The sequence below is a fragment of the Microtus ochrogaster genome, linkage group LG2, assembly GCF_000317375.1.
Source record: "Microtus ochrogaster isolate Prairie Vole_2 linkage group LG2, MicOch1.0, whole genome shotgun sequence".
Lineage (NCBI taxonomy): Eukaryota > Metazoa > Chordata > Mammalia > Rodentia > Cricetidae > Microtus > Microtus ochrogaster.
The window spans coordinates 1,932,930-1,946,506 of NC_022028.1; the positions used below are offsets into that span (position 1 = coordinate 1,932,930).

The following is a 13,577-nucleotide window of genomic DNA, read 5'->3' on the forward strand; positions in this document are numbered from 1 at the left end:
AAAAAAAAAAAAAAAGCTTACCAAGTAGTCATAAATACTTCCAAACCCCGCCTCCCAGGATCCATCATAGAGGGCGACTCTGGTTAGGGAGGCAAGGAATCTAACAAAAGTCCCAGTACCAAAGCATCAGCTCTGTGTTCTCAGAAACAGGATTCTCAGGAAATGAGGAGACCCCCGAGGAAGAGGTAGAGCTGGAGGGTGGTTTGTGGGAGAGGGAAACTATGCAATCAGGAATATTCCATCTGGGTTCTAAAGAGGAAAGGCAAAACAGCAGGTGGGTTGCTCCTGCTGAAATATTAGGTAAATAGTAAATACTTCCAGCCAGGGATAGAGACACTTAGAGAGCTGAATATAGCCCAATCCCGGGGTTGGGTCCTCAGACAGATCCATCTCCATGTTGGAAACTTGACAGCAAGAGACGCGGGAACATGGGTGGAGACATTCTGTGACGAGGCAAGGAGGTCAGTCGCTCAGGCTTTCTCGGCAATTCCTCAAACAGCCATGCTCCCGGCCGGACATTAGGGATTCCCCTGCGGTCTGGAGTCTGCTGACCTTTCTGCGGAAAGGGGAGAGGAGGCAGCTAGTGAATCAGTGGTGCAGGGGCGCATCCTGCAGCAGGTGCACAGAGTACACATTTATCCTGTGGTGCTGGGGTCTCGCACGCTGGGCAAGCCTCTCACAGAGCCACACCGCAGCCCCAGTGACAGGTACAACAAGGAGAGTAGCCCCTCCGGCTGGCACTTCTCCTTCCCACTCCTGACTTTGAAAACTCCCATTTTCTTTGGCCTCCAAACATTTTAGAAAAACACTCTCAAATAAGAAAACTAAAAGCAGTCTTTGAGACCCACAAAAATTATGGCTCAGCAGTAAAGGTGCTTACTGTCAGTCCTGATGACCTGAGCCCAGTCCTCTGACCCATGGGGTGGAAGGAAAGAGAGAAACTTCCCCCACAAATTGTCCTCTGCCCTCCACACACAATGTAGCACGTGTGCTTCCGCCACACGCAGAAACAAACGTACAAAAGAAGGTATGTATGTGATTTTAAGAGAACACGTCAGCTCTGACCCCTTCTCTTTTTATTAACGCCATGCTGTTCTTTAAAATGCCCAGCTACACCTGTTCCATTTACTACCTGATATAACTCTCCATTTAAATCTTCGACGCACCAAGTCCTCGGTTGGAAGACATCCAGTGGGCTCTTTTCCTCTCAGGCTGTGCTGCATCAGCCCGGTGTCACCAGTGTGGTCCGCCCTGGATGTCACGCTTTTCTTCGAGAACTAAAAACATTGTGTACTGCCTCTGGAATCAAGGTTTAACTTTCAGGATCCCCATATATTCCAAAGCCTGTCCTTATTGCTGTAACCAAATGCCTGGCAAGATGCAACTAAAGAGGCGTTTTTGGGTTCCCAGTCTGAGGAGATACCCTTCCAAACGGGGGGGGGGGGCATGAGTGAGGGGCTGGTCACAAGGCATCCCAGGGGGAGCTGGAAGCACTGAATGCTGGCCTGCTCACTTTCTCTTTCCCTTTCTATTCAGTTTGAGAGCAAGTTCCAGGACAGCCAAGACTACACAGTGAAACCCTGTCCCAAAACAAAAACAAAATTGCTCTTCTCTATGTGACTTGAAAACTCACCATGATGGAGTGGGGGCAGCACACACCTGCCACCCAGAACTTGGCAGGCAGGCTGAGGCAAGATAATCTGGAGTTTTGGGGCAGCTGGGCTAACTAGACCTCATTAGAGAAAGAAATGAGAGGAAAGAGAGAGGGAAGCCGGGTCAACAGTGAAAATACTGGGGATACTTCCTGGCAGGAAACACACTCAAATCCAGATTATCTCTGTGTTCCCCGCCCCCAGTAAACTTTTGAGCCAAGCATGGTGGTCTATACCTTTAATCCCAGCACTCAGGAGGCAAAGGCAGGAGGGTCTCCGTGAGTTATATAGTTCCAGGACAGCCAGGGCGACATAAAAAGGCCTTTGTTGTTTCTAAGGGCTGGGTATTTTTATATAGATGTGTGTAAGTCACTGAATAGTGTGCAGGTGGCTTTGGAAGGCAGAAAGAGGGTGTCAGAGTTCTGGGAACTAGAGTTCCAGGAGTTCCAGGTGGTTGTGAGTCCCCGAACATGGATACTGGAACCAAACTCACGTCCCCTAGAAGAGCAGCACGCTGTCCTAACTGCGCTCCCCTCCAGATGGCGTCAGCATAAGCAAGGAGAGCTGCTCGACCTAGGCCCTAGAAACAAGGACTCATCATTCCCTTCTTCCCTGCCTTGTCTCCTTGACCCACAGGGAGCGACTGCCTGTCAACTACTTTAAATTTCAGTTCCGGAACGTGGAATACAGTTCCGGGCGGAACAAGACCTTCCTCTGCTATGTGGTTGAAGCCCAGAACAAGGGAGGCCAAGTGCAGGCCTCTCGGGGCTACCTGGAGGATGAACATGCGGGTGCCCATGCCGAGGAGGCTTTCTTTAACACCATCCTACCGGCCTTCGACCCGGCCCTGAAGTACAATGTCACCTGGTATGTGTCCTCCAGCCCCTGTGCAGCCTGTGCTGACCGAATTCTCAAAACCCTCAGCAAGGCCAAGAACCTGCGCCTGCTCATCTTGGTGGGCCGGCTCTTCATGTGGGAGGAGCCAGAGGTCCAGGCCGCTCTAAAAAAGTTGAAGGAGGCCGGCTGCAAACTGCGCATCATGAAGCCCCAGGACTTCGAGTACGTCTGGCAGAATTTTGTGGAGCAAGAAGAGGGTGAATCCAAGGCCTTTCAGCCCTGGGAGGACATTCAGGAGAACTTCCTATATTATGAGGAGAAGCTGGCAGACATCCTGAAGTAGGCAGCCAAGCTCGGCCTTCTGTGAGTTTTCCTGGTGCCCTGGCGCCAACTCTGTATTTACTTGGGTAGACTACTTGAGGTCAGGTGGGAGGAAATAGAATTTGAAGGGAGTGCACTCCTCTGTATTAACGGATTGTAGAAACACTCTCAAACATTGTTTTCTGTCCTCTGAATCCCTCTACCTACACCCACATCGTGGGGTTGGAGATAGGGCTCCGTCACTAGGAGCACTGGTGCTCTTCTACGGTTCCAGCACCCATATTGGGTGGCTCACAACTGCCTGTAACTCCCCCCGGGGACCTACCACCTTCTGGACTCTGGACACTGGATGCACTTGCTCATACTCACAGACATGTACACAAATGTACATAAACATTAGGGCCGGAGGGATGGTTTTAGTGGTTATGAGCACTGTCATTCTTGCAGAGGACCCAGGTTTGACTCTTAGCGTCCACGTGGTGGCTTCCAACCACCCCTAGCTCCAGTTCCTGGGACTCCCAAGACCCTTACTGTGGCCTTTCTAGGTCCCTGTTTCCAAATTCACAACCTCTGTTCTGTAATGCAATTACATGGGCACCCACATGTTCATCCTCCAGAATGTAATTCTTGGGAACAATTTGTTGCTTTCTTTTGTCATCCTTTTTTTTTGACATTTTATTGTTTCTTTTAAAAAATTTTATGGGTGTGGGTGTTTTGTTTGTGTACGTTTGTGTACCATGTGCATGTTTGGTCCCCACGGAGAGCAGAAGAGGGCATGGGATCCCCTGGAACTGGAGTTTCATGCAGTTGTGAAGCACCACGTGGTGCTGGGAATCAAACCCAAGTCCTCTGGAAGAGCACCGAGAGCTCCTAAGTTTGAACCATCTCTCCATCTTTTGATTTTAGCCAGATCTGCTATCCTGCTTTCAGAGGGCTGTTCTTTGAGTTGCTCAGTGGTTACTGAGTGGATGCATAAGGCCAGGGCTTTCTTCTTGAGAACAGTCCAGGGAACTCCCGAAGAGGCAAATGTGATCGGGTGAGAGTAGTGAGCTAGTTTATGCCGGACCGTCTAAAGGGTTAAGAGATGTCTGTAGCTGAAACAGCAGCTCAGAAGTAGCCTCCTACAGATGTCAAGAGGTGATAGGAGAACAGGAAATAAAGACGAGCTGTTTAGGCAAATAATTAGGACACAATTAAGGCCAATTTGGCCTCTTGCTGAGGGTAATTTAGACTCTCACAGAAACAGGCCAATTATCCTCAGGAAAGAGGGTAAAAGGTCCTTCACTATCTTTTGAATTTGGTCTGATATAGTTTGCCTCTATGGAACCGCTGTGACTGAGCCCCTTTCCACGGCCAGAGTTGCTGATCAAAATCTAGTAATGGTGAAGGCTCTTCACTGCACTCCTACCCAACTTTAATTCTGGAATGACTTCTATATTCATAAAACATGGACGCAGCACGTGTCCATCAAGATCATCCAATTTATGTTTGATGTTTCTCGAAGATGCTGATTCACAGCCACGCTCTGGAATCCCGATGTTCCGGAGCCACGAGTAGGCAGGTATTCGTTATCAGGCATGCAGGCAGGGTGCACAGACATCCCCAGGCTGAGCATCTTCCTGACCAGCCGACACATCTTCAGTCTGTCCTTTTTAGCAAAAGGACAGTGGGAAGTCATGAAGTAGGTTCATGCTATAAAGTAACCCCTGAAAATACAGAACTTACTCTAACAATCCCCCAAAGATCTTTGTTAGTGTAGACCCAACTATTGTAACTGTACAGCCAGCATAAGACTCACCAAAATGGTGACCACCAGCTCAACTTTATTGCGGTCTCCATAGGAGAGAGGGATATGGTGGTATGTGCCGATAATCCTCAGCACTCCAGAGGCAGAGGCAGGAGGATCATGAGTTAGAGGTTATCATGGGTTATACCAATTCTCAGACTAACCTAAGGTAACTAAGGAGAACTTGTCTCAAAACAAGTCAAAAACAAACAATAAGAAACCCCTAGAATTTGGAGTGGGACTGTAGTTCAGTGGTAGAATGCTTACAAAGCCCAAAAATTTGTGCTGGGGTATGCTTGGATTTCACAACCAAGCATACCTACTGGATTCAATCTCAATGCCACCGACAGTAACAATAATAAAAACTAAGTATTGTTATTATATGCCTGTGTTCCCAGAACTAATAGGTAGACTGAAGAGAATGCTACTTTCTCCCCAAAACAGCAGCAGTAACTCCCACAAAATATCACACTTTTGATAAAGTTTAATTTTTACTTATTTGTGTGTGGGCGGGGCACATCTCATAACAAACACGTGTAGGTCAAAGGACAACTTGCCAGAGATGTCTTGTTTTCACCATGTGGGTTCTGGGGGTGGGTATTGGCAGCAGGAGCCTAACCTGAACTGACTTGCCAGTCCCTCTGAAGACTTTTACAGGCCACTTCTGCCAGCTACCGAACTATCAAGTCTTTAGGGATTTTAGTTTTCATTAAAATTATGAATTTCACAGCTGATTAAAAAGTTTTAATCTGGGGTCACGCTGAGCATTTTAACTGATACTCAGTAAACAATTCAGTATGAGTGGTAAGTACTGTCTAAATCAGCTTGTTTTAAAATACTCTGGGCTGGCTTTATGGCTCACCGAGTAAAGGTGCTTGCCAACAATCCTGAAGTCCTGAGTTTGATCCATGGGACCCACACTGTGGAGAGAATTGACTCCCAAAAAGTATTCTTCAACCTCCAAACATGCATACACCCCTCCATACACATAAATTTTTATTTTTAAAAAGAACATTACCCTTCCTTGTGTATACAGATTCAACCAGTACTCTTGAATGCATTAGCACTTCGCTGTGCATATCTGAGTCTTCCAGGTTCCTGAGGGGAAGATCAAATGTAACAAAAAAGCTGTGGCTGAGCCTAAATGACCGTAAAGAATGGCCCTTCTTAAAGTCCACTAAAAAGCATTCACTAAAGAAATGTCTATCTCTTATTTCATTTTCTGCTTTAAGAAATGCTGGACAAGCACAGGGAGGCCGAGGTAAACAGCTTTCTGATTGAGACAAGCCTGGTCTGTGGAGTAAGTTCTAGGCCACAGCTACTCAGCGGAACCCTGTGTCAAGAAAAGCAAAGCAAGGCAGAATCTTTGTACCCTGTATTTAACTAGAGAACAGAATCCAGGCAGATCTCCACACCAAAGCAGCAAAGGAAACAATCCCAGCGAGCTCAGCCAGGAGCCACAGGAGGCCCTGGAGGAAGCAGTCAGGGTCTGTTTAGGGAAGGTACAAAGACACCTTAGTTATCTCAGAGGGTAGGCTGTTGGGGGTCAGCCAGGCTGTCAGTAACACGCTCTGTTTTCCGTGAAGGTCTGTCCGCTGCCACCCAGAGAAGCAGTGACATGGACGGCATCCAGGACATGCCTGTCTTCCCAATTATACTTGGAGCTGGACATTTGACACCAAGCAGTTGTGCTGGAGAAGGCCCTCCCTCCTCGAACTGGAAGCACACCTCAGGCTGTCATTCACTCAACTGTGCCTTTTGTAAAGTGGCACCAGGCACCTGGGGTGGAGGGTCTCACTGCCTCCCCAGGGGTGTTTTCTGAGACAAAGATCCTCAGGTTCAAGGACAGACCTTTGCAAGACCTCGAGAAGTGTTCAGAGTTGGGCTGGGTTGTTGTTGGTTTTTTAAAAGGCAAATTAGTATCATTAATAAAGGAAATAGTGTGTTTTTTCTGGCCTGTTTTTTTAAAGAAAGTTGGGCAATGCAAAGTTCCCATGGACAGTGAGTGGAGATGGGGCACAGGGACATTGTATGCAAAGAACCAAGCCGTGACTTAGGAAGGGAAAGCCAGGTCTTGGCAATGAGGATCTAACTCTCTAAGACTCACTTCTCACTATGGTCCTGACCTTCCATTTTTTTCTGAGGACTGGGAAAATGGCAATGGCTCACTGAATAAAGCTCTTGCTGTAGGCGTGAGAACCAGGGTTCAAATCCCCAGAACCCATGCAAAGAATGCAGTAGCATGAGTCCTTAAGCTTAGCACGTAATAAAAAATGAACGAGATCCCTGCAGATGCGCTAGCCAGCCTGGCACACCCAATGGCACCAGGAGACTGATTCACACAAGGTGGAGGGTGAAGACAGCCACGATGGGGTCCTCTCACCCCCACGTGCATTTCTTCCGGAAGATCTAGTTCGCCAGTAGAGTACTTGCCTAGCACCTACAAGGCCCTCACTCCATCCCCAGCACTACTGTAAAATCAAGAAAACACTTTTCCCTGGAATTATTTCTAAATGGTAGCTTCTTTGAAGATAATATGGTGGGGTCACAAGGCTTGGAATTTTGAGATCTCCACACCTCGATGGCCAAGCAATAAAAATTTCCTCCTCACTAGAGAGGGTCCAAAGTACCAGGTTAATGTTCAGACACTGTGAGATTCCAAAGGGCAGCACTGGAAACCACGATAGGATAGGATAGGTACCAAGTGTCATTTCCCAAAAGGTTCATGCCTGGGTGCCAGCCACACTCCACCTGGCTTTCCAAGAAGGTTGTGCTCATCTATTGTCAGGCTGTGTCTCCTCTCCTCAGGCTTCACGTGTGATCAATCCCTGGAATTTGACCCCAAGGCACTAGATCACACCCCTACTAAGGCCCAGGATGTGACCAACAGTCAATCAAGAGCCCTGCAAAAATAAGCTATAATCCCCCTAAAGCAAGGGAAGCTAGGGCTAGCAATCCAACTGAGCATTAAGAGGTTTCTGCGGGGGCTGGAGGTGGTGGGGAACAGTCTTACATGAAAGTCTGCAGGCTGAACCCACTGGAGGGAAAGAGAGTAAAGATCTGCCACAGAGTGAGACAAGATAACCTGCCCAGCACCCTGCTCTCAAGACTTTTCTCCCTACAGGTGTACAGACTCAACAAGGTCCCAATAAAAGCTTTGGTCTCCGTTTGTAATGAACGCCCCCCACAGCAACATGCAGAAACTGTCCCCAGATATTAAAGTGAAACACTTTCTGAACAGCTGCCTCCTATCAGGCTGCAGTGTGATAAAAACACGTCTAAAGTACCAAGAGTGCGTCACCAGCGCTTCCCTGGTACTTCCACAAGGCTTTTGTAAAACTTAGTTGTTTTTTTACACTGGAAAAAACGACCCATTCCTGAGCAACCAGCATTCACGCTAGAGTAAAATCTGCATATGCTTGGCTGTGCGGTCTCTCAGAATGACCACGGCGGGGCAGGAAGGTCCTAGCCCCCAATAGTTCTAATAACAGAACACTGGCTTTCCTCTCCCTCCGCAGACATGCCATTTGGCCTTAGTTTCAGAAGCGGGCCCAATAATTACCGCAGTGCTCCCGAGATCCAGTTAGTTGCACATTACTGTCTTCGGGTAGAAACACGAACCTAGAACCCCACTTGCCACTGAGTCTTTAGAGTAATTTCACCGGCCTCCTGACTAAATTCAGACATGGCCGATCATGTCAACCATGCAGTAGACAGCCAATGGTCCCCACAAACACTCCAGTCCCGCCTCCTACCCAAGTCCCGCCTCCTACCCAGGGGGACACAATCCTGGTCACACTTACCTCTGACCTTGTTGCTCTCCCCAGGGAACCCGGCTCTTCAAAATTAAGTCAGAGGTTCAGCCTGCCCCCCAAACCCAGAAAAATAGATGTGCATGCGCAAAAACTTCAGTGAATCCAACAGAAAGGTTTATTGTTCCACTCCTGTCCCAATAAGCCCCTTGTGACCCTGGAGAACTACATGAGTAACTACAAAACAAGCACAATCCTTCCCTAGGATGATCAGACTAGCATCAAGTGCACAAACACAAGACACCAAAGAATCTCAACAGTTTACCAAGTCTCCCACAATTTCTCCTTAAAAACAAGAGTTAGAATCAATGCTGCCACCTAGTGGCCAGCCAAAAAAATCCAGTCGTGGACAAGCAAACAGGTCAGGTGGGCTTAGCTGGTTTCCTGGCCGGCTGACAGGCCTCAGCCTCCTCCACACTGTTTGGGCATAGTGCCCTCCAGTCTTCTTAGAATGCAGAATCCCACATCTGGCCTGTAACACAGATTCCCTTACACACTGTCCTCTGCCCATTTTGAGGTCCTACAGCCAAGTACATGTGACACAAAGACTATGAGCTCATCCCAAATCTCCATCTGCTCAGAGTGTATACACAGTAATTTTGATGTCTGTGGCCTCAAACACCTCTTCGATTATAGCAGATACATTTTCCCACTGCAGACGATCCAAACCACATCCAATCCTGAAAACAAAACAAAAAAGATCTTATCTTTTCCTGGTCTTTTGTTTAAGATCAAGTCTGAAAATCAACCAACCAAACAAACCCATCCACAGGTTGTGTAGACATATTTAGGAGACTGGCCCTCCTTCCCTCTTTCTTTGGGCTCTATCCAAAGCACAGTTCTCTGGGCTCAGATGTACAGGCCGCCACAGTGAAGAATCTATAGTCAGTTCCTATTGTGAAGCCACTCGCCAGTTCTGAGGCAGCCGTCATGTCTCTTAGCTTTCCAATTATTTCTTATTACTTCCCAATTATTTCATTCTTTGGCACAAGGTCACTAGCTCAGTTACCCACTGCTAATGAAGACTGACTTCAGTGGATGGAAAATGTACGTACATTTAAAACACACTCACAGCAGTGGAATGTTAAGGAGGCTGCAAGGGAGAGGAGGACCTTTGCAGAAGGAAGGAAACAACGGGATGTCCAGAATGCTGGCTGTGGCCCAAGTGAAGTCTGTGACACTGTACTGATCCTCACCTGCCCTAGGGACAAAGGGAAGCTCAAAACTGCCAATTTCATACGATAGCAAGACACTCAACTTCTGCAAGAATAGTGATTTAAAAAAAAAAAGTTTCTGATACAAAAGCCTTGAGTATACTAAAGAAGGGATGATGGGCTAGAGAGATGGCTCAGTGGTTAAGAGCACTGACTGCTCTTCCAAAGGACCCAGCTTCAATTCCCAGCACCCACATGGCAGCTCACAACTTTAACTACAGTTCCAGGTGATCTGATATCCTCACACAGACATATATGTAGGTAAAACACTAACGCACATTTAAAAAAGAAAAAAAGAATTGATATTGTAGTCACACCCAAAGTCGCTTGAGCTTGGTCAGCACTGACTGAAAACCACTAGGGTAATAGAGAGAAGGGTACGGACCAGTTCCTGAGGAAGCAAAGGGCCACTGGACATCCAGTGTCATTTGAGTCCTCCAAAGGACAGCAGGGACAGGTCCTGCCTGTCACCCACTGAACAACAAGCAGGCACGCAAGCATGAAAGGCAAGAGAGCACTGAGAGCTTTCCGGGCACAAAGTCAACTTGGGGGAGGTGCGATGGCTCAGTCTCCGTTCTGGGATTCCATGGCCTCAAGAGGAGAGGACACCGCTTTAACACAGCTCAGGAATTCAACAGCTGTGTCTGAATGCCAAGGACGCTCCCCACAGAGGAGCTGAGGCAGGTGAATGCCTCTCATTACTCACTCTAAATCGTTCAACTCCAGCTAGAAAACAGCTGTGCTACGGCCTCACAGCCAATAGGAAGGGAGTTCTGAGACCAAACCTCACCAACCAACTCAGTCTTCCATTTCCTTGCCTGGGCATGGAGAGGTCAGTGACTCCATTCTTCAGGCAATGGGACTTCATAGCCTCTAAACTCTTCTGCAGGTTCTCGTAAGTTGGCTTGTGTGAGGCCCGTTTCTTTGTAATCTGGACACAAAAGGAAGGATTCAAACTCTCATTAGCTCCACCCCCCAAAAAAGTGTCAATGAGGAAGCCACCAGATTCCTCTACATCCTCAACCTGAAAGAATAAGCGCTTTTTAAAAACAGATTAACCCCTGGATTCGTCCAGAGCAGGATGACAGTGTCCTGCAGCCACAGGAGAGCCCACCAATGGCTGAGAAACACTCTGCAGTGTGACAAGGAAAACCATGACACAGGAAAGCTGTGCCTGTTGCCATGCTTATGTGAGGCACTGGAATCTGTGCCAGATAAGCGAGACACTTGTTCCAAGGTATCCATACTGCCGGGTAGCGCCCCTCCAAGTCCGTTCATTACGCAATCACACTCCCTGCTTTTTGTTTCTCTACAAAAGCAGAAACGAGAGGTAGTTCTTCCAACGGAAAATCATTCTTGGCTTTCAGGACAGCACTCTCGGGCCAGTGTGTCTCCCGACTCTGCATGCTGACCAGAAAAGGTTTGAAGTGGGTTGTCTCTAAATCGCCCCCACAGGCTGTAAGGAAGCCACACCTCTTCTGGGGCCAAAGATGGTGTGGAAGGTAAAAATCCCACATCCCCACAGCAGGTAGGAGAGGGCAGGACATTCTGTGGTTCTGCAGTGGACAGGGAAGATGAGTTCTTCAGGGAACTCTCTCGAGACAAGGTGTGTGAGAAAGGGCAGTGGGTCTCCCTATGTCTGCCACTCTTAGACCACAGGCCTATGGTAGACGGCACAGGAGCCTCACGCCAGAGCTGCAGCATAACCTGATATACCTAACTCAGTGCTCCAAGCAGCCAGCTCCTCTGGAGCTGAGCTGGTGTCAAAGTGGAAGCTGTATGGCATCCTTTACTGTCTCGGATGGAGCATCGTGATCAACACAGGGAAGTCTATTTGCCCATCTAAACAAGGTCAAGATTTGGCCCCATCTTACCAAGTAATATATATATCGTCCATCTCTCTTCAGAACAGCCACTTCTCCAGACTTCTTTTCTAAGAAAAAGTTATTTAATAGTAAAAAAGAAAACCGAAACATCCATCTCCACACTTACACTAAAAAAATTCCCATAGACTTGAGTATAACTATCCAAATTCCAAATGCACTGTCACCTGTCCATTGAAAAACGCTAATGCTAACTGTCTTGAAAGTGTCTTAGAATGTGCCACATTTCAAAATCTGTCAAACATGTTTATTCAACAAGATCTTTGTGTGTGTGTGTGTGTGTGTGTGTGTGTGTGTGTGTGTGTGTGTGTGTAGATGCCTGTGGAAGCCAGAGACATCAGATTCCCTGGGACCAGAGTTATAGGCAATTATGAGATATTCAATGTGGAGGTTAAGAATCAAATTCAGGTCTTATTCAAAAGCATTATATACATTTAATCACTGAGCCATCTCTCCAGAACCCCCTACCCCCAACTTATACCATTTTATATTGTAATAATTCCTCTCCTCTCTCTGTCTCTGTCTCTGTCTCTGTCTCTCTCTCTCTGAGACAGGGTCTCTCACTGAAACTGGAGCTCCCTGAATCAGCCGACTGGCCAGTGAGCCTCAAAGACTCACTTACCTCCACCGCTCCAGGAAGGAGAAAACATGTCTGATATGTCTGTACTTAACTTTAAAAAGATAAAACAAAACAAAATAAAACACATGGGTTTCAGGGAAGGAGCTGACTCCTTCAGGCTTGTACAGCAAGTTCTTTACAAGACGGCATCCTGTCCCCCTTCCCAGCAGAGACCTTTCACAGTGCTGTATTGAACATTATGAAGAACATCCCCCCACCTCCTGGGCTTCATCTTCCCCAACTCCTGGGCTTCTCTGTGTAACCTTGGCTGTTCTGGAACTTGCTTTGTAGACCAGGCTGGCCTTAAACTCACAGAGAGCTGCCTGCCCAGCTATAAGAAACATTTCTTAAGGTCCTTGGTTATTATCTTACAAGTCTGAAAAGATAGCTGTTCAGAAAAGGGATGGGCCTAAAATGTGTACTGTAAAGCTGTTCTGATTCAAAGCCACTGGTCGAGTGGTGGAGGTGAAAATGGTGGAGGTGGAGTGGAAGAAGCCGTTTCCAAACTACTCTCCATTGGCTGGCCTGCAACTCCCTATGTTAAATTGGGTTAAAGTTGTCTGATACCACTTCCAGTACAAACTACTCTTTGAAGAATAAGCTGAGAAAGCCTGGTGTAGTGGTTCATGCCTGTAACGTCAGCAGCATTTAAGAGGACTGAGCCAGGACTGCTTGGAATTCAAGACCAGCTTAGGTTATTCAGCAGGTGCCAGGCTACACAGTGAGCCTCTTCTTCAAAGAAGGAACAAATAGAAGAATATTTAGTACAGGATCTTTGCAGTGGCATTTCACTGTATTTAATAAATAAAGTTTGCCTGAGGATCAGAAAAGTAAAACAGCCACACTGGCCAGCCTTACAGACCAGGCAGCAATGACACACACCTTTAATCCCAGTAGCCACACCAGTTTGCCAAAGAAACCAGGCGGTAATGATACACGCCTTTAATCCCAGAACTAGAGGATTATAAAAGCGGAGGAGACAGCTCTCAGTCTCATTCTGAGATCCCTGGAGGCAGGATAGCAATTTTGAACTGAGGTAGAGATAAGAGCTAGTGGCTGGCTGTTTTGCTTTTCTGACCTTCAAGTTGAACACCCCCCCTTTCTGTTTTTGTTTATCACACTTCAGATCTTGACTTCCGAGCAATACATAAGGAACCTGAAAAGCCCTTCAGCTAAGCTTTGAGAGAAGTGAAAAATTAGGAAGGAAATTTTTGAGTGTTTGGGAGACGAATTAATCAGTAAAGTGTTTACTGCACAAACATGGGGATCTGAGTTTGGTCCCTAGTACCCACATAAAACCTGGGTGTCAGGGTACACATTGTATACCCCAAACCGGAAAAATAGAGATAGGAGGGTGCCGGGGACCAGATGATCAGCTAATGGAGCTAAATGGGCAAGCTCTATGCTTAAAGACATATCTCTGGCCTCCACACATGTATCTGCACACTATGAT

General features: G+C 47.2%; 2 protein-coding genes across 12 annotated transcripts in view; one reads left to right on the forward strand and one right to left on the reverse strand.

Moving 5' to 3' along the window:
* The window catches only part of Apobec2 (apolipoprotein B mRNA editing enzyme catalytic subunit 2), a 14,718-nt gene extending 7,790 nt beyond the window's left edge, over positions 1-6,928 (forward strand). The window contains exons 2-3 of the mRNA XM_005359688.3: positions 2,289-2,852; positions 6,183-6,928. Of these exons, the coding sequence (XP_005359745.1) occupies positions 2,289-2,832 (544 nt within the window). The 3' untranslated portion in view covers positions 2,833-2,852; positions 6,183-6,928. The remainder of the gene's footprint in view (positions 1-2,288; positions 2,853-6,182) is intronic.
* Positions 22-13,577, reverse strand: part of Oard1 (O-acyl-ADP-ribose deacylase 1) — a 15,208-nt gene continuing 1,652 nt past the window's right edge. For 9 of the 11 annotated variants that reach the window (XM_013350935.2, XM_005359690.3, XM_005359689.3 and 6 more), the window contains 3 exons: positions 11,497-11,555; positions 10,441-10,553; positions 8,503-9,088 (listed from right to left, as the gene is read on the reverse strand). In XM_013350935.2, coding sequence (XP_013206389.1) covers positions 8,986-9,088; positions 10,441-10,553; positions 11,497-11,555 — 275 coding nt within the window. In that variant the 3' untranslated portion in view covers positions 8,503-8,985. Of the gene's footprint in view, positions 557-8,502; positions 9,089-10,440; positions 10,554-11,496; positions 11,556-13,577 lie in introns of those variants that run through there. The other 2 variants (XM_026785799.1, XM_026785804.1) reach the window with 2 other exon arrangements.